The 21,164-nt window shown below is 41.6% G+C and overlaps 1 protein-coding gene across 1 annotated transcript in view; it reads right to left on the minus strand.

The window, feature by feature from the left end:
• Positions 1–21,164, minus strand: part of npr3 (natriuretic peptide receptor 3) — a 127,876-nt gene that overhangs the window by 24,769 nt on the left and 81,943 nt on the right. The window contains exons 5-7 of the mRNA XM_008419278.3: positions 13,188–13,282; positions 12,953–13,079; positions 12,767–12,851 (exon numbers count right to left, since the gene is read on the minus strand). Coding sequence (XP_008417500.1) covers positions 12,767–12,851; positions 12,953–13,079; positions 13,188–13,282 — 307 coding nt within the window. The remainder of the gene's footprint in view (positions 1–12,766; positions 12,852–12,952; positions 13,080–13,187; positions 13,283–21,164) is intronic.

Genomic DNA, 21,164 nt, shown 5'->3' on the forward strand with positions numbered 1-21,164 from the left:
TATGCAGAACAGTTTTTGGTGAATTAAAAAAATAGTTTTTGGTGAATAAAGTGGAGTAGACTTGCTACTTGTCAGATGACGGAAAACGTTAAACATTGCATTGTTTCTGCTTCAGCACGGAATGGACCTTACCACAGGGGCCGTGTTTCAATGGCTGATGCCCATTTTACGTCACAGCGCAGCTACCACGTGCTTGACCATCTCACAAACGCAAGCTACTGTAGTAAGTACATGCTAATGTACATTGTGGACCAGCAGACCGGCAGAAAGTTTTTGCGTCAGGACTCGAAAAAGAATGGTTCTCCACCGTCAGTGGGGTATCTGTACAGGCGATGTCAGGCAACCTGATCGTGTTTGTGGAACTAAAATTCACAGATTTCCAAAATCTGAAACGGAATGCCTTACTTGGATTAAAGCTTGTGCACGACCGCATTTGCAGCTCAACCGTTGTAGGATCAATAAGAACAAAGGAGTGTCTGCTGGTGTAAGTATTATTGCTTTGCTTTCTTTGTGTTTAGTGAATGAAAAAGGAAAGTCAATAATAAACACATCCATTATGAAAACCTTTTAGCCAAGGTGGCCAAGCCATAATGGCAGTACCGATACAACTTCTACACCTTGAAGCCTGTCTGTTACACAGTCTTACATTAGCTGAACAGATCAATATGCGATGTGTACCGTATCTGACATACATTAAAGATTTTATTTTACCTGAAAAGGCTTTTTACTAAACTGTAATCGTGTTAGCCACGCACCGAGTACTGTGAATAAGGCTTAGGCACATTCGAACCCTCTAAACCAGTGGTCCCCAAACTACGGCCCACGGGCCGGATCCGGCCCGCCTCCACATTTGGTCCGGCCCCCTGAACAATACCAGAGAGCATTTAGATTTTTTTTCATATACCGTAATTTCCGGACTACAAACCGTTTATTTGCGGATTTTTCTTCAACCACCAGGGGGCTCTTTAGCAGGAAGTGAATCATTGGAAGTCTGGTTACTTGCGTGCCAACATTGAGCCCACAAACAGCAAAATGAGTAAGAAACAGATCAGATGTCTTTTGAAAGTTTCTTTGCAAAGGGGAAAAGGGCATATTCAGTATTTAGTGGGAACACCAACATGCAGAAGCCCTATCTGACTGTTCATCCCGCCTCACACTCCCCCTCTCCTGGGCCGCAACAAAATGTCCAAGTCTTGACTGGTCCGCGGTAATAAACAGGTTGGGACCACTGATTTAGCACAGACTACTAGCAGACACTAAGGATCAGCACTTTTACTGCTACAGTTACCGTTCGGAAACTACTGTAATCAGTTCTGTTAAATCTAAACTTAGCAACTTTTTCTTTTTCAACCCTAATAAATGTGATATTCAATTGACCTGTTATTACTCAAATTTTGGGTGTCCGCCCCCCTCTGCTGCTGCTGTATTGTTGTGGAAAACCTAGAGCCGCAGAGATATCTGCGGCTTATATGTGTATGTTTACTGGTTTAAAAAAATCAAAAAACTTTGGGGTTGTGGCTTATAGTCCGGTCCGGCTCATAGTTCAGAAAATACGGACTATAATCCTTCCTGGATTTTTTCTGTGAAGAACCCAGAAAGAATTATTTGATTGTGCTTTCTGGAAAACTATATATTTTTTACATTTAGGCACTCCTGCAATCGTCTTTTTCTGTTTCACTTTTTCTGTTACAAACTGACTCCAGCCCCCCCACCAGAGAAGGAAAAAGTTATGTGGCCCTCACAGGAAAAAGTTTGGGGACCACTGCTCTAAACCATGAATTGCCCAGCCTTGCAAGAACAATAGGCGTCAGTGATCTTGTCTACAGCTATATTTATGCTGAGGGTGTGAGGATCTGCTGTTTTCCTCATCGACCGATAGCTTTTCGCTGTGACGCGCACAATGTTGGAGGCATCATGTGGCTAAAACACCTTGATGTCGTCCAAAAAAAATGACATAAACTTGTTGGTTCCCGTCCATTGTCGTGGATGATATTTATGAAAATCCGGCAGAAATGCTACACTAATTGACTCAGAAATACTCTGCAGAGAGTCAGTCGAAATGAAAAATGGCATGTTTACAAATAGAAGCTAAGCACCACGAGACTTTGCTTGTGAGACATGTAGTCACGTGGGACTTTTGAGGGGTGTTTCTGGGCAGAGCTTGGTAAGGTCCATAGCGGTAGGGTTGCCACCGGTCTCGTAAAATACGGAATCGTCCCGTATTTGGCTGTTAAATATTGCGTCTCGTATTGAACCGATACGGGACGTGATTTGTACCGTATTTCTATAAATGTCCGATACACATGCCAATCACACACATAAACACTAAGTTTAACAATAATGACCAAAATAAAACAGGAAATGTTAAGGTCAGCTAAATTCTCGTTGCGGGCATAGACATCATATATGTAGACCACGCCTCATGGAGCGCTGAGTCGTATGTTACAGCATCCACCATCTCCTTCTCTCAAGAAGAACAAAACGTGTTTTTTAGACTTTGTTTTTGTTGGTCAAACTACTGTATTGAGTTTAAAACTACTGAGTCTTATTTTACTAGCTGTTTTTAACTTAAGGTTTTAAAAAAGAGGCAGAACCAGTTAAATTGCCATGTAAATGCAGTTTTGACCAATAGATGTATTTTGACAAATAAAATACATCAAAATCTAAGTAATACATCAAATATAGTAATGCACAGTGACTTTAATCTCGGTTATTGCATTATAACCCCTGAGTGTTTTTGGTACTAAAACACAATGACTTAGTGTTAGTATTTACAGATCTATCAGGTTTCCAATGTGTGTCCCTCAATGATAAACATGTTCTTCTTAAGCCCTTGTGTCCTAAAGTCAACAATCCATTCCTTTGACTTTGGAGGTGTTAGTGGTGAGACAGACAGTCATTCCACCTCTACTCTGCATGTGGTCTCATCTTCTCTAGAGATGAGCCCCACCATTGTGGTATCATCAGAAAACTTTATGATGGTATTGCTTGGGTGGGTACTATACAACCTCATGGATGTAGAGGGTGTATAGTAGGGGGCTTAGCACACAGCTAAGCCTTGTGGAGAACCGGTGCTGGTTCTCAGTGCTGAGAACAGGTGGGATCCTTCTGGGAGGAGTCTGTCAGGATGATCCATGATCCAGCAGCAGATGTTGTGTCGGAGATCCAGGTTCCCCAGTATCCTCACCAGTCTGCTCGGAATGATGTTGTTAAAAGCTGAACTGAAGTCCAGGTAGAGCAGTCGGGGTTAGCATAGCCGGCCCAACCCTCCCCATGGGGCCCTAAGCAAAATGTGGTTTTTGGGGCCCTCTAGTTCTGCTAACAATGTGCACTGGCTGCAATCAGCAGTCCGATCATTAGATCATTCACATATCTGCTATAAATTTATTGGATCTCTGGCAGTGCTGTTTACATTACATACATGTATAATTTAGTGGCCAATGGATTTATCGACCAGCTGATTTCCTTAATTTTGAGGGATTGTGATTGGCCGATACTTACATGTGAAGCTGATCTTATCCCCTAATCTTATCATCGTCAGCAACTAAAGATCAGCCTCTGTCCTCTTCTGCTCTGCAGTGAGAGGTTTGACTTACAGACCACCCCACCAGGTCAGGTCTGCACATTTACGTTTAACAATATTCACCCCAGAAAAAAGAAAAAAAAACAAAAGCAAAAATTGAATTGTAAATGCATGTCACCATGAGAAAGGCCTACTGAGTTTTGCTTAAAGGACTTTTTTTTAATTAAAATTACACATTTTTGTCTCATGAAGTGAAACAACTATTTGCAAAACAAACTTATTTGTGCATGTCATAAATCTTTTCTTGCTATTCTAAGTTTTTGTTTGTGACTCAAAGTTTTGCTTATGATTCTCACGTGACATGGGCAGGGCCTAAAATCGCAACAAAACATTTCTGATGTGTGCAAATAAAAGGGTATGTTTGGCAAAAAACTTTTTAACTTCACAAGACAAAAATGAGTTATTTAATTTTAAAATGTTTTTTAAACAAAACTTTTTGCTTAAAAAAAAGTCATTACAATTCCAAAAATGTTGATTACAATTTTATTTTACTTAACTGAGGTTAGTTTTTTGTAGCAATCAGTTTGGCTTGTTGTAGCCAAGCTGATTGCTACAGTTTGGGAATAATAATAAAAAAAGATACCTCTCACATGTAACAGACAGGCATAGAGCCTCAATGACAACTGTGAGGATTTGTTTTATTCCTGTGTGTTTATTTAGGTTTCTGTGTTCTGTTGAGTTTCCGTGTTGTCTACCCTTGATCTCTCCCAGGTGTGTCTTGTTTCTCCGATTACCCTCTGTGTATTTAAATCCACTCCTGTCTCTTGTTTCCTTGTTGGGTCCTTGTCTTGTCTGTTCTGCCGTTTGTCATTATGATTTGCTACCAGTTCTGAGCTCGTACCCTTCTGCTCACCTGTGCTGCCAGGATTGTGTGCTTTAGTCATCATTAAATCATCATTTCATTCTACAAACCTGGGTTTACTGTGTCTACCTCACCACTCTTACCACCGCCAAATTGTGACAATAACTCAGCGCCATCTCACTTTCCAGCCCTGCATTCAATGATAACTTGCCATGCATGAGCCATGTCTCTCAAGGTTCAAAAACCATAACTGAGGCAAAAGAGTGAAAATGTTTTTTTTTTCTCCTTTCATTTTCAGCCACAAACTTTTAAATTAAAATATCTAGTGTTATGTGCTCCTGTCTCTCACCTTCTCTTCTCCCATCTCTCCCTCACTTTGACTCTCCACATCAAGCGGATAGCATTAATGTATTTACAACGGATGCTACATGTAGCACTGTACGATATCAGAATATGAACTAACTAAAGATAAAACAAGTGTTATCATAAAGAATGAGCATTTTAACAACTGATTTGCAGATGTGCACATTATACATCTCATAAGATGTCATCTCCATTTACTGCATATGTTACGGAGTGAAGCTTCTTCAAACAAAACGGAGGCTCGTATGTCTTTTACTGAACCTTTGTGTTCAGTTCTTTATTGAAGAGAGAAAACGGCGACAGCTGATAACGGCAACAGCTGTTCGTAACCAAGCCAACCAAAATATCAACAAAGCAAGATAGTGACAAAACAGAACCAGATACTTAAGTATTCTTCAAAATAAAAGGCTTCTTCTATTCAAATAAATCATGTCTTGCACTTAAATATATTTCACTTCATCCTTGTAATTATATACAATCATGTTCAATTCAATTAATAATAATCATGTAATCTATGCTTAACATATAATTGTAAATCAGTCACTTATCATACTGAACAACATATAAGTGTAAAAAAGTCACAACAGCATAACCTATCCCTTACAGTAAAAGTTTTCACTAATTTATTTTAAAACCACTCTTCAAGCTCCGTACCATCCTCTCCTTTCATATCTCCTATTTGCTGCTCCTAAACTTACAACATGTAAAATGACTAAAGAGATGAACAACTAAGGCATAGACATGAATACGTAGACACCTTATTGAGCGGGTTGGCCTGTTCCTGCGAAATGTCACGGCCTCCGCCATATTGAATGTGGCACATCTGCCAGTAAGCTAATACAAGCAAATAAACCGAACTTCATGAACCACCTTTTGTTGGGAACTGAGGTTTTGGGTTCTGTGAGGGGTTTCCACCTCCATAGTTTCTCCACCAGATGAAGCCAAGGCGTTGCTGTCACTGTAGGGTGGGTCAGCTGATTATTGTACACACTTGCTAATCATCTACTGCAATCTTTCAGTGCTTAAGAGGAGAGGGTTGCCAGTCCACTGGTATTAGCCATTCATGGTACTCTGAGCCTGCCAAAATATGTTCTCTCTGTGGTCCCTGAGTTTTTTTGTGGATTTTGTGATTCACCTTTATGATCTCATTTAAAGGTCCTCTGGATTCCACTCCCAGTGTTGCTTTGGTTTTCTCCTCATGCTCTTAGCAGATAGAGTCTTCACCAAGATTCTATCTGCTGACATAATCCGTCATTCATCTTCCCCGTCAGGGGAAGCTTTTTCTTTGAGGGGAAAATAGACGGTTCACTCTGCCCCAGCATAGATTACAGGGCCTGAAACAAATCATTGTTAAAAACCAATATTCTCTGTTTCTAATCACCTCAGCTCTCAAACAAGTTCATGGTGCCACAGTCTTCACAAAACCTGACCTCCAGTAAACACCTTCTCTTTGTGTTCCACGGGGATGAATAGAAGACTGCTTTTAAAACTCCTCTTGGACATTTTGAATACTTAATTATGCCCTTTGGCCTTTGCAACGCCACAACCTTCTTTCAAGCCCTTGTAAGTGACGTTCTCCATGATTTTCTGAATATTTTTTAGTTCGTTTACGTGGATGACATGTTCATGTATTCTAAGCCCCAGTCAGAACATAAGGAACACATTCGCCAACATTTCCTCAAACAGACTTTATGTCAAAGCAGAGAGGTACGAGTTCCACAAACCTTCTGTCACCTTTTTGGGCTACATCCTTGAGGGTTGACAAGTGCGACCTAACCCCGTAAAGGTCTAAGCAGTTCTCAACTGGTCCATTCCTCAAACTCGCAAGCAGCTCTTGAGATTTTCAGGATTCACCAACATCTACCGCCGATTCATCAGAAATTACAGTCGGCCAGCAGCACCATTAACCGCTCTTACCTCCACCAAGATCCTTTTCACATGAACTGCCAAAGCTGATGCCGCCTTTCTCAGTCTCAACATCTGGTTCTCCCAACACCCATTGTCATCCAGTAAACAGTTCATTATCGAAGTTGATGCTTCTGAAACTGGGGTAGGAGCTGTAATTTTTCAGTGCTCTGGTTCCAACAACAAAATTCATCCTTATGATTTCTTTTCTCGCAGAGCCAGTCGAATGAAATCATGATGTGGGGGACCGTGAACTCCTGGCTATCAAGCTTGCTTTTTAGGAGCGGCACCACTGGTTAGATGGTGCTGGCCTCGACAGATCATAAGAACCTGTCCTATCTTCAAGCTGCCAAAAGATTAAACCCCCATCAATCTCATTGGTCCCGTTTTTTTTCCCCGCTTTAACCCCCCTCTCTCATATCAACCAGGTTCTAAGAACATAAAACCGCATGCGCTCTCCAGTCTACACTCACCCGATGACCTCAAAAAGATTCCGGCACCCAGCCTTCTACCAATGGGTAGAATGACTCTACTCTACTCTACCCAGTTGTCCCATTACTACCCTTATATACAATGAAGGTATTATAAACCAAGCCCTACAGACAGAACCAGACCCTGGACCCCTCCATCCAGCAGAACATACATACCCACCTCAGTCAGAGCCGGCCTCATCCACGGGATCCATTTGGCAAAATTCTCTGCACATCCTGGAATCTGTCAGACCATTGCTCTCATTATTTGTCGTTTTTGGCAGTGATCCATACATAAAGATGTTAGAGAATATGTCCTCGCCTGTCCTGCCTGTTCCCACAATAAATCTTTCATACTAACCTCCATCAGGACTGCTTCAGCCTCTGGCCATCCCCAAGCAACCATCGATTTTGTCACTGGAACTTACCCTATCCAAAGGCATGACCACAAGCTTCTCTATGATTGACCGTTTTTCTAAAGCCAGTCATTTCATCCCTCTCAGAAAACTACCTACAGCCTTCCAAACCACCCAATTCCTATTCAAGCACATCTTCCATCTCCACAGCATCCCGCAAGAAAGAAAGTCACACTTACATTCTGTTTGACCAATCAAATGGTCAAACGGAATGCATGAATAAGGAAGTAGAATCCACCTTTAGATGTCTCACTCCCACTAATCTCTCTGACTGGAGCCAGTACTTAGCAAGGATTGAGTATCCTCACAATTCGCATATCTCTGCTGCAACAGGTCTGTCTTCTTGGGAAATATCTCTTGGTTATCAACCTCCACTCTTCCCTGCAGATGAGAAACAGATATCCGTAACTTCAGTTATCATCAAGCATATTTGATCTAACACCATCACAGCCCTTAACCCTGGTGTGTGGTGGGAGTGTATTATATCCCGCTTGACATAACACGGCCTGCTGTTATACGTTATGGTGGTGGTGTTAATTCATAACAAGGATCAGGTTGGCTTCATTTGTGTTGCAACCAGGACAGTGGAGCGAACTAACTGTGTTCACTCAGCTGCATGCTGCTATCTAAGCGTTAGCTAGGGTGTTTGAGTTTTGTGTTGAGCCACATCAGAGACAGGTTGCACCAGATAGCTAGCTAGCTATCTGGTGTTTGCTTTGTGTTTTAGGCTGTTACAGGGTTGAACAAAACTGGAGCAACATGATTAAAAAGTGCTATTTTATAAATAATTCATGTATTTTACCTCATATCAGTATATCAAAAATGCTTATATTAGTAGAAATAACTTGCAGTTACTGGCTTTGTTATTTGCTTTATATTAAGTGAAAATTAAACATTGGTCAGAGGGACATGCTCATTTGGCTGACCTCTATGCTTCAACAACCCATTAAAACAAAATATGTATTACATTTTTTGTTATTGTTTGCAATGTGTGAGCTCCTTTTTCGTTTTCGCCTCGGAGGGACCCCCTCCGTTAGCACCCAAAGTGTCAGCATCAACTGTGTCGTTTTCGCCTCGGCGACTGCATCAACTGTATCGCTTCAGACTCACGCACACGAGTGTTAACTGCACTTTTGAACAGAATCGCCAATTTGCTGACAGGAAAAGAACCCCAGCTCCACATTATGTGCCTGGCCAAAAGGTCTGGCTGTCCTCCACTTAAATCCATAAAAAAAATAATTCCAAGATTCATTGGCCCATATGAAATCATTAGACCCGATTTGTCAATTTTTATCTTCACATTCATCAAACATTTTATGTTTCCCAGATTAAACCCATTCAGACTAGCATATTGTGCCCTCCTTCCGAGCCCCTTCCATCCCCAGGCCATTGATGGGCACCTGGCTTATGATATCTGCCAGATCATGGACTCCTGTCAGCAGGGCTGTGGATGGCAGTACCTTGTTGATTGGATGGTCTATGGTCCGGAGGGATGGTCTTGGATGCCCAGCTCTTTTATTTTGGGTCCTGATTTCATTTCTGACTATCGCTCTTCCTTGCCTTCTTGTTCCTTTGGACTTCCAGGAGGCGGCCGTTGAAAGAGGGGGCAAGGGGTATTTATATGGGGAGCTGGGGTTTTGGGATGTGTAAAGGGTTTTTATCTCTTTTCCACCTCCACATTTTGTCCACCAGATGAAGCCAAGGAGTTGCTGCCACTGGAGAGCAGACAAGCTTATTATTGTACACACCAGTCATGGTACTCTGAGCCTCCCAGAGTTTATTCTCTCTGTGTTCACTGAATTTTTTGTGACCCATCTTTATGATTTCCTTTATAAGTTCTCGCAGTGGCGCTCTGGATTCCACTCCCAGTGCTGCTTTGGTTTCTCCTCATGTTCTCAAGAATCTCAGTGAAGTTCTATGGTTCAACCCCCAAGATCGGCAACTCCCAGCTCCTCTACTTCCAATCAGGACTGCGTACCTATCCATCCTTCATCACCACTAGCACCCTGCAACTCTAGTCTGACAAACTAAGGAAGACCCTTCGCTATCCTTTAATGGTGATCAAACTGGACCCCACAGTTAGTTTACAACTATGTACAACACTGTGTACATTGTTATACTGACAACATGATAAATAATTGACAGTCTTATCCATGAAACACAATGAAACATGAATTTATCATTGTGAGGCATTGATATATTCACTGACACATATATTCAATTTTGAGAGATGAATTAAGATTTCTGATAAAGAAACTTGCATTTGCAAGCAAATAAATGCTATGCTTTGCTGTTTGTATGAATTGTTTTGAGAAATGTGCTTACTGTTTTGAAAATGTCAAAAATGATTTGAGAAATGCACCAAAGTGAATGAAAAAAAGTAGGTTTATGTTTCTGTTACTTTTCAGGACTTGTAACTTATATAAATGGTTGAAGACAACATTTTGTCTTCAACCATTTATCTGACACCCAGATAAAAGGTGAGTATCTATTTTGTGAAATGCCCAACTTTTAAAGTTGATTTGTGTATTGAAATTTGGACGCAAGATTGTTTAGCATGTTACAAGGGTTCTCTATGTTTGGGGACATACATTTTTAAAAAGAAAAGTCCAAAGGCGCTCTTGCCAAACAATAAAAACCTTAATCAGGATTCCTCTATCCTTTATAAAAAACATGGATGTGGGATGGAATCCAGGTGACATAGAATAAATGGCTCAAAGGCATAATAAAAACATCTTTATGTTTACCTTTATTTGAATGTTTCTGATTTGTGCAATGTTTTCTACTTAGCCCCGTAGGAAAATGGAGAATTTTTTTCTTTTGCGTTACTTCCCAAGAGCATTGCATTCCCTCACAATAAATTAGCAAATACACCCTGGTCATTAAAAAGCTCAGTGAAAACGTGTTTATATTTTCTTAGTTCTTCAATGCTAAAAACTGATTAAAAATTGATTTATTCACTACATGTTTATGTTTGTTTGTGTAAGGTTGAGATGGAGCCGTACATGAAAACAGCCCTTTATTAACCAGTCAGATTACTTGGCGACCTGTCCAGACTTACCTATTGTGAGGTAATGCAAAAGTTTTGCAAGGGAATTACTATATCTTTTACGAGGTAATAGAAACGACAGAAAAATCCTCCATGTCTCCTTGGGGGGCGCCATAGTATTCCACATTTTTAGTGTTTATAATTCAGCTTTATCTGTGAAATGCCACCTACTGAAATAGCATGTTATTTTCTAACTGAGCTAATGGTGTAGTAGCATAAAACCATGTAATAGATCCAGGTCTGACTGAGACATATTTAAGGTGATTCTTTGACTGAACATCATATAAATCCTGTTTAGCCCGACGGACCCACCGGTGGGTCCAGCTGCCACGTGACCTCGACTCGCTCTGTAAACAAAGGCTCCACGTGCCTTTAACATTTTTTTTTATTATCCGCTAAAAGAGGCTTTAATCTTTCAAAAACTATTCCGCATAAAGGTTTTGCCCAAAATGTTAAGATTTTAGAGCTATTTAAAAACAGCTGATGAGATTTAAAGGTTCTCGTGCGATGACGCAACTGCCCGGAAAACACCCGATCAGCTGATCATCATGGCCATTTTGTGGCTTCACGAGACAGTGGAAAGACTCTCAGAGTATGGCACAAGATGTCGGCTATGCAAAATCATGACGTATTTTCCGGAACCCGATCTAAATGTATGCGTAATTTGTGCGCTCTCCGTGCGTAAGCAGGTGTGGTATACGGGAGTCTGAGCACGTGGAGTTATCTCGGTTCCGTGAGTTCAGTTTTGATTTATTTATGATAAATCGATCATAGCAGCAGAAACTGGACGATTTAGAGGCTTTTGAACAACGGTTTTTCGATTTGCTACAAGTGGAGCTAAATCTTGGAAAAATTATCTCAATGGCGCGGAGGAAAATGTCCGATTTGGAGGCGCTGGAAGAACTATTTCGGAGCGATGTTGAGCTGGAATTTAAGACCTCTCCTGAGGTTCCTCAGTCTCAGTCTCATTGTGATGAAATAGCAAAACGCGTCAGTGAAGACCTGGGCTGGAATGCTTCAGTCTCTGTTGTGTCTCTGCCTCTGTTGTGAAGAAGGCACAACAGAGACAGAGACTGGTGTCCTTCTGTTGCTGCTCTGTTTAGTCAGTGTTGAGCCATGGCATCTCGCTGTGGATCTTCATTGCACTGCGGCAGAGAGGAAGCAGCTCCAGAGGGTCATTAACAGCACCCAGAGACTGATTTGCTGCCCTCTTCCATCTCTGGACTCACTGCCTCCAGTCAGTCCGCAGCATAATCAAGGATCCCTCACACCCTAGCCACCACATCCTCAAACTCCTGCCCTCAGGGAGGTGTTTCAGGGCAATAAAGTCAAGGACAAACAAACAAACTAAAAAACAGTTTCTACCCAAGATCTGTTGTTGTACTGAATACAGCTAATTTATTTATTTACGTATTTGTTTAACCCGGACATCATCATTGTTGTCAAAATAATATTGGCAGATCAACTTGTTAGCAATCCTTGTGTTGAACATTCAAACATATACATTGCTTCAAAGCCACATCTTGTGCATAAATACAAAATGATCCTGTCTTAACTGCTTCCAATCATGTCACCAGTTTACTGCACACACCACACATCATTACATGACACTACTGAGCAATACCTGCTTTTCTTAAAACACAGCTAGAACTATCACAATTCATTGATATAAACACTATAAAAATGTGTTAACATTAAATTTAGCTGATACAAAATTTTCAGTAAAACTGAAAAAATATTTTTTCAGAAGTAGTATTTTAACTGGATGGTTGAAGTATTTTTGCTCATAAACTTGTGTATTAGAGAAAAGTTGTCTGTTTATTCTGCATCTGAGCACAAAACCATGTAGTTTGACAACATCAGTACTGAACTTAACTTGTCATCTATTGTTATTTAATACCTAATCCTTATCAAGCGAGTATTCATAAACAATAACCAAGAAAACTATTTGGCAATTATTTTGTGATAATCAGGTGGTGTCCCAACTTGGTAATTTTAATCTAAATTACTTATTTTGTTAATGATGCCTATGGCATGTATTAATTGCCATTCATAGCCAAACCAAAACTATTGTCACACAACATTAACTTGTTCATTTGAAGGAAGACAAATATTCTTTGGTTACTACAGTGATAAAAAAAAAAGCTGGTGTAGCTGGGAAAGCAGTAGTAGTGTTACCTGAAAAAGTAGAATGCTATCAGCATTAGAGCTCCAAGAACAGCTCCAACCGTGACTCCAGTTAAGGCTGATACTCCCAGTCCACCTAATCATGAGAAGTTGAGAAAAACGCAAACATAATGATACATTATCAAGTCAATGAAGCTGAAAATTCAATGAGTTCTTCAAACAGGGAAATATGTTTACATGAATGATTTTCCACTTCTTTTTCTTTTTTTGGCACTTCCTTTCTTCTTGTCAGAGTGAAATGATCACTGTTGAAGGCAGGCAACAGCTGAAAAGTTTTATTTCCCCCAAAGTAGTTGACTACCACCTGTAAATCAGATATCAATATTACTTTCACTAACCTTTACAATCATTTGTATCTAAGGACTGATACAAGGTACTTTACTTTCTAGGGAACTTTCAATATTTTAATTACCTCATAGCTACCTGCTTCAATGTTGGTCATAGCCATCAAAGAGAAATCGCCGACTCTATCACCATTGACATCTATGGATACCTGGCCAGCAATTCCTATTCATCACCATAAAAAAAAGAAATCATGAAATACCTTAGTGTAAAATTAAGTACACCTTATATCAGTTATAGGGTTATTGATGTTCTAGTCTTTACTTCCTAGTAAAGGTGAAGACAAGGTTCCTACCTTGTATAATAAAACCACCAAAAATACTAATGTTTGTCAGAACTCAGGGTTTTTGGGTTTGGTTTTGCTTTTCATCAGGTTTCAGTTCACGTTAGGTGAGCCTTTTATGGTCATTTTAGTATTATTTTGATGTAAATTATTTTGGTTAGTATGGTCTTGGTTCTTGCTTTCCTTCATTCAGTTCCCTTGTAGTGTTTCCTGTTATGTTGTTCTTTGTTATTTCGTCAGCCTAGTTATTCTTATATGTCCGATTCTACTGTATGTATATCTTCCTTAAGTGGTCCTAGTTAGGTTATTTCTTTAAACCTTGTCATGTTGGGTTCACGTCTTTTAGCCCACATACAGAATACACTCAGGAGAACAAGAAATCGAATAAATAAAGTTTATTTTAACAATGATGAAATATGAGATTTTGCGGTTCTTGTCCTGTGGATGGGAAGCCAGGGTCATCAGAACTCTGAAGGCACTGGGAGAGTGATGGTGAATAGATGACAACTTGGACAGGTTGAATTCTCATTCAGTGGAATGATCTTCTTGGTGAAGTGGAGTTTCCGCCAGGGCAAGACTGTGTGTATTGTGGTGTCTGGGGTTGTGGTCCCTTTGCAGGAGGTTCCTGAGGTGATACAGGTTCCAGTGATCTTGACAGAGAGTTCTTTGGAGGTAGATGGAGAAAGCTTGTGGTGGAGGGTGGACAGGTAAGTTCTTGTGAGGAAAGGCAAGGAACGGTTCGATTGCCAGCTGTGAAACCAGGAGCTGTCAACGATTCTTCAGTCAGAGGGACTCGGGCAACCAATGGGTAAAATCCACGGCACCACAAGGAAACACCTGAGGGAGAGGCGACAAGAAAATATTACTTGAGAACAATCTTTAGATAACTCAAAGAGCGGACTCAGAGGGGCTCAGAGTACCATAACAGAGTACCAAGATGACGAGGCGATTGATCACTCATGCTCTGAATCCAGACAGCAGGCACATCCTCCAGGTAAGTGCAGCATCTTGGCACCATCTAGTAGATGACAAGGGAAGCAACAGAGAAACAGAAAATCCCCACAAAGAATCAAAACCCCAGTTTCCAACAATACCCCTAACCCCTCAAGGGCTGCTACCTGGTGGCCCAGAAGAGCATGATGGAAGAGAAGAGCGGTAGTCAGTGGTAAGCAAAGAATAAGTGATCCAGGGATGCAAGAACGCTCTTCTGGGCCATAGCCATCCCAATCGACGTGGTATTCACGACCCCGTTGATGGGAGTCCACAACCCGGCGAACTGTGAAAGCTGGGTGCCCATCTATGTCTCAGGCGGTAGAAGAGGGCTTGGAAGGAGGGCACAATGTGCTGGTCTGAACAGGTTTGACTTGGTAAATGTGGAACATGTAATGGATGCGAAGGGATGATGGGAGGCGGAGACAGACTGCGGTAGAACTGATGAACTTTTCAGTTGTGTAGGGACCGATGTACATGGGGGAGAGTTTTTTTGGACATTAAGTTAAGAGGGATGTCACGTGCAGAAAGCCAAACCTTTTGTCCAGGTGAATACTGTGGGGAAAGGTGTTGTCTTGCGGTCAGCTTAACGTAAATTTTGTTTAGTGGTGTGATTGAGGGCAATGATGGTTCTATTCCAGATATTTTTGCAGCAGTGGATGTAGTGTTGAACAGATGTCACAGAGATCTTTTTCATCTGAGGGAAACAGTGGTGGTTGGTAGCCTAAGGAAAGAAGGAAAAGAAATGTGATCGTTATGTGAATATTCGACTGAGGGGATGTACTGACTCCAATCGGACAGAGTACTGGAAGTGAAGCATCTGAGGGTGGATTCAAGTTCTTGATTCATGAGTTTAGTCGGTCCATTAGACTGGGATGCTAACCGGATGCCAGTGTAACTTTAGCTTCCAATGCTGAACAGAAATGTCTCCATACATGGGATGTGAATTGTACAAGGGTGTAGGAACGAGTCTGTCATTGGGAGGGGCACATATAGGAAACCTGACAGATCAGTAAATAGCTTGAGCAGAAATGTCTAACAATTATGCCATCAACACGTCAGTAATGCGTTACTCTAATCTGACCCTTGTTTCAGTAACAAGTATTCTAACATGTTACTATTTACAATCCAATAATCAGATTAAAGTTATGCATAGTATAATGACCGTCATTCCAGACACTCTCACTTTAGAATTTGCCTCACAACTAGCAAGCTAAATACTCTGGTAGCACAGACAGGCTAACAGATTCTGATATATTTTATTGGTCAAAAGACATTTGATTATTGGTCAAAATGCACTGATATAAATTGACTGCCAAATGAACTGGTTGTGCCTCTTTCTAAAACCAAAGTAGAAAACAGCTTATAAAATAGGACTCGACAGTTTTAAAACAACAGTTTGACCAACAAAAATAAAGTCTAAAAAACAAGTTTTGTTCTTCTTGAACATCTCTCTACATTAGTTCAACAGTTTGATCTACAAAATAAATAAAAATGATACTTTTCACATCTAACAGACCTTTAGCTCCTCACTGATAACTCAGTCTCACTTTCCAGCTCTGCATTCAGTAACTTACCAAATATGAGCCATAAAAACACAGGCAAAAAGCCTAAATGTTTTTTTTCTTCTGTCATTTTCAGCCACAAACATTTAACTGAAATATCTACAGATATGTGTTTCTGTCTCTGCCTCCCTCTGATTCTCTGAAGCCTGATGTTCTGCATGGATTCATGGATTTACAACAGACACTACAGTAATGTACAGTGTCAGAATGTGAAATAAATATAAAAAGTATGTTTTTATCATACAGAATGAGAATTTAAACAACTTAATTTTCAGATGTATACACAGTTATTATACACCTCAACTCTATTTACTGTGTAACCCGTAATTAGTCAATTAGTCAGACTTTTATTTTTACGGGCCCACTTCCTGTTTTGCCCCAAACTCTTCAACTTATTTAAAGCCCCGCCTCAGCGCAGTTTAAAACACCACCTGTTCCACTGTGATTGTGACTGGCTGTTGGCGTCTTGCTGATCATCTCTCCTTGGAAAATTCACCCAAATCTCTGAAAGTGATTTGAACTATTGAACTGTGGCAGTTGTTACCTGGGCTGTCACCGGGATTCACAGCTGATCGCAGTCTAGCACTCTCTGCTCAAAGGTCGGGTTTTTTTTTTGATGGATCAGATTCTCAGATCCACTTCTGAGCAAAGGATGGCGAGCTAAGGACAAGAACTTTGATCTTTTGAATTTATTTATTTTGAATTAATTTGACCCTCATTGTGTATTTGTAATTGTTTGTTGTTGTTTTTTTTTCCCCCCCTATCATCAATACAAAAAACACCAAAACTAAAACAGTGATTGTCTTCATTCACACCTCAGGCTCCTTCAAGAACCATCTTCTGATGCTGCTTTTGTAGCCGCAGTTAGCTGCGTAGCCCATAACTGTTACATTCTGTGGCGAGCTAGCCAGGAGTCAAACCTAGAATCTTCTGATGCTGCTTTTGTAGCCGCAGTTAGCTGCGTAGCCCATAACTGTTACATTCTGTGCCTTTTGGATATAGAGCAGTGCATAAAATTTTGGAGATGAGGCATAAACTAACAATTGATGACTATCATGGCATTTTAAAAATGCAGTCATCCAGCCCACAGGTAGTTCCTGCTCAAAAGACTGTTGTGATGGATGCTCTCCTGATATGCCCATTACTGCAAGGAGAAAATGAAGTAATTATTCAGCATCCTACCTCTTTCTCTCTACCTGGTGGTTTGATAGTAAAATCTAGCCTTATGGATCTACCTCCTGTACAGCCTGCTTCACTGCCTGTGGTGATCACTAATGAATCTGACCATGACATTGTGATTCCAGCTAGAGCAGCCATTGCTGAAGTCAGTACCATCCAGACCATTCTTCACAAAGAGCAGAATGTGCATCAATCTTCCCAGAGTGCAGGGTCAAATCCAACCAAGATGAATTACAACTTTGGAGACTCTCCGCTTTCAGCTGAATGGAAGCAACGCATAACAACCATGCTCAACAGTATGTCAGATGTTTTTTCAAAGCATGATCTTGATTTTGGTTGCACAGATAAGGTTAAGCATGAGATCAAGCTGTCAGATCCCACTGCTTTTAAACAGCGACCAAGACCCATCCACCCCCAAGATGTGGATGCTGTGCGTAAACACATTCAAGAACTGCTGCAGTCTGGTGTTATACGTGAATCTAACTCACCCTTTGCTTCTCCCATAGTTGTAGTGCGGAAGAAAAATGGTGCAGTACGGCTCTGTATTGATTACAGAAAGTTGAATGCCCAGACCATCAGAGATTCATATGCTTTGCCAAAGCTGGAGGACACATTTTCGGCACTGTCCGGCTCCAGATGGTTCTCCACATTGGATTTGAAATCAGGTTACTACCAGATTGAGATGAATGAATCAGACAAGAATAAAACTGCATTTGTCTGTCCGCTTGGATTTTATGAATTTAACCGCATGCCTCAAGGAGTAACCAATGCCCCTAGCACTTTCCAACGTCTCATGGAGCGGTGCATGGGAGACATGAATTTAAAAGAGGTGCTTGTTTTCATTGATGACTTAATAGTGTTTGCACCAACTCTAGAGGAGCATGAACTCCGGCTGAAGAAAGTTCTTCAATGCCTAAAAGCATTTGGATTGAAGTTGTCAGTTGAAAAGTGGGTTTTCTTTCAGACATCTGTTCGCTACCTTGGACATGTAGTCTCAAGTGATGGAGTGGAGACGGATCCAGACAAGATTTCCACATTAACATCTTGGCCGGTTCCTCAGAATCTAAAAGAGCTCAGATCATTCCTTGGTTTTGCAGGGTACTACCGCCGCTTTGTGGAAGGGTTCTCATCAGTGGTTAAACCTCTCAATGAGTTAACAGCTGGATATCCACCCTGTCAGAAAAAATCAAAACGAATGAAGTTGCAACATTACCTTGACCCCAAAGAACCTTTTGCTGCACGCTGGACAACTGCTTGCCAGCAAGCTTTTGAAGAGGTTATCCAGAAGCTGAGTACGGCACCAGTTCTTGCATTTGCAGACCCAGGTAAACCTTACATCTTACACACTGATGCTAGCTCTACTGGCCTTGGTGCAGTTTTGTACCAAGAACACGATGGGCGAAACAAGGTGATTGCATATGCCAGCAGAGGTCTGTCCCGCAGTGAAAGTCGCTACCCTGCCCATAAACTTGAGTTTCTGGCTCTCAAATGGGCAGTTACAGAAAAATTTTATGACTACCTGTATGGATCTGATTTCACTGTGGTTACAGATAGCAACCCACTGACATATCTGCTAACTTCTGCTAAATTGGATGCTACAAGCTACAGGTGGCTTTCTGCTCTTTCAACTTTTACATTTAAGATCATTTATCGGGCTGGCCGGTTAAATGCAGATGCTGATGGTCTTTCTCGGCGACCTCATGCTGAACAGGTGACTGATCCTTTATCTCTGAAGGAGAAAGAGAGAATATTGAAGTTCACTGAACAACATCTGGAGCATCCATCCTGTATTTCCATTGACCAGCATTCAGTCCAAGCAATATGTGATAGACAACTGGTGTACAGCTCACCCAACCCGGACCAGGTTGCTGCTCTTGTGCAAACTCTCTCCATTAACACTGACAGTTTACCAGACAGTTTTATTAATGATCTGCAGTTCTCTTCACCTGTTGTGCCATCTTTTTCTGAAGGTGAAATTGCTGACATACAAAGAACCGATCCAGTCATTCAGTATATCATCGCTCAGTTGGAACGAGGGGAAAACCCACCGCCATCTCTGAGGGAGCAGCTCCCCGATCTGCCATTACTCCTGCGAGAGCTTACACGTCTGGAGCTCCATAATAATGTTCTCGTCAGGAGAAGGAACATTGGAGGTGAGCTTACTTACCAACTTGTACTTCCAGAGGAATGGCGGGCTGAGGTCCTCAACCAGCTTCATGACCAGATGGGCCATTTAGGTACAGAGAGGACTCTGGACCTTGTCAGATCACGGTTCTTCTGGCCACGAATGGCAGTTGATGTCTGTAACAAACTTAAGAACTGTGAGAGATGCATTCGAAGAAAAGCACAACCTGAGAAAGCTGCACCCCTTGTTAACATTAAAACTTCAAGGCCACTCGAACTTGTTTGTATGGACTTTCTGTCAATAGAACCAGACCGAAGTAACACCAAAAATGTTTTAGTGATAACTGATCATTTCACAAAATATGCTGTTGCAGTACCAACACCAAACCAAAGAGCTAAAACTGTAGCAAAAGTGCTATGGGAGAACTTCCTTGTTCATTATGGACTGCCAGAGCGTCTCCATAGCGACCAAGGGACTGATTTTGAATCTCACACTATCAAAGAGCTCTGTCAAATCACAGGAATCCAAAAGATTAGGACCACACCTTATCATCCCCGTGGCAATCCTGTGGAACGATTCAACCGAACGCTCTTAAACATGTTGGGTACGCTGCAAGAAGAAGACAAAACTCACTGGAAAGACTTTGTAAAGCCGTTAGTACACGCTTACAACTGTACTCGAAATGATGTCACTGGATACTCCCCGTATGAACTGATGTTTGGTCGACAACCCCGACTTCCTGTTGACTTGGCTTTTGGACTGCCTGTGTCTGAGAAACAATCTACATCTCATTCACAGTATGTTGAAAAACTCAAGTCACACCTCAAAGAAAGTTACAAGATTGCAACTGAAAACTCTGAGAAAGTTATGTGGAAGAACAAACTCAGATTCGACAAGCAAGTCACAGCTGCAGAACTCTCAGTTGGAGATAGAGTTCTGGTTAGAAATGTCAAACTACGAGGCAAGCACAAGCTCGCAGACCGGTGGGAGTCGGATGTGTACATTATTCAGAAGAAAGCCGGCACTCTTCCAGTATACACAGTTAAACCAGAAGGCAAAGATCGTCCCATCAGAACCCTCCACCGTGACCTGCTGTTGCCTTGTGGCTACCTGTCTCCAGCCTCCAAACCAGAACAAATAAAGCCAACGACTGTGATTGTACCCGTGACTCCAGAAAATGAAGATCTTCCAGATCCTGAAAATGAAGAAGTATTCTTACCTGATTTATCTGATTACTCCAGCTCTTATCTCACCAGAATTACAACTGAGGTTGACTTACCTGCTCCCGCATCTACTGTCGCTCCTATGCCTGTGGATCCGCCTGGCCAGCGCTCACAGGGTTCCATGGAAGGAACTGTTGGTGAGGAACAGGAAGTGGAGTCTGGACCTGTACCTACTGCTGAACTGGACATGGAGCAAACAGCTGAAGATGAAGCAGATTCTGCTGACTCGGAGCCTCTCGAGGAAAACTCCTTCTCTCAATCAGGACCTGTCTCTCCTCACTCAGAATCTGCATCCTCTCCAGAACAAACCAGCCTGTTAAGTGATTCTACTGCTTCAAAACTCTCCAGTCCAGATCCGGAACCACCTGTCCGATGCTCGACTCGAACACGTCAGCCACCATCTCGTCTGCAGTATTCGAAACTTGGGCATCCACTTCTGCAAAGCATCCAGTACCTGTTTCAAGGACTCAGCACAGCCTTTACATCTGCTCTGGAACTGGATGAGACCTCTGTGACCTCTGCATCATGTGACAGTGTGGTGTGTCACCAGCCGCTTGCATGTGCGAGGACGCACATGAGTTTAGGGGGGGAACCTGTAACCCGTAATTAGTCAATTAGTCAGACTTTTATTTTTACGGGCCCACTTCCTGTTTTGCCCCAAACTCTTCAACTTATTTAAAGC

The sequence above is a fragment of the Poecilia reticulata genome, chromosome 9 (assembly GCF_904066995.2).
Source record: "Poecilia reticulata chromosome 9, P_reticulata-male-v2, whole genome shotgun sequence".
Lineage (NCBI taxonomy): Eukaryota > Metazoa > Chordata > Actinopteri > Cyprinodontiformes > Poeciliidae > Poecilia > Poecilia reticulata.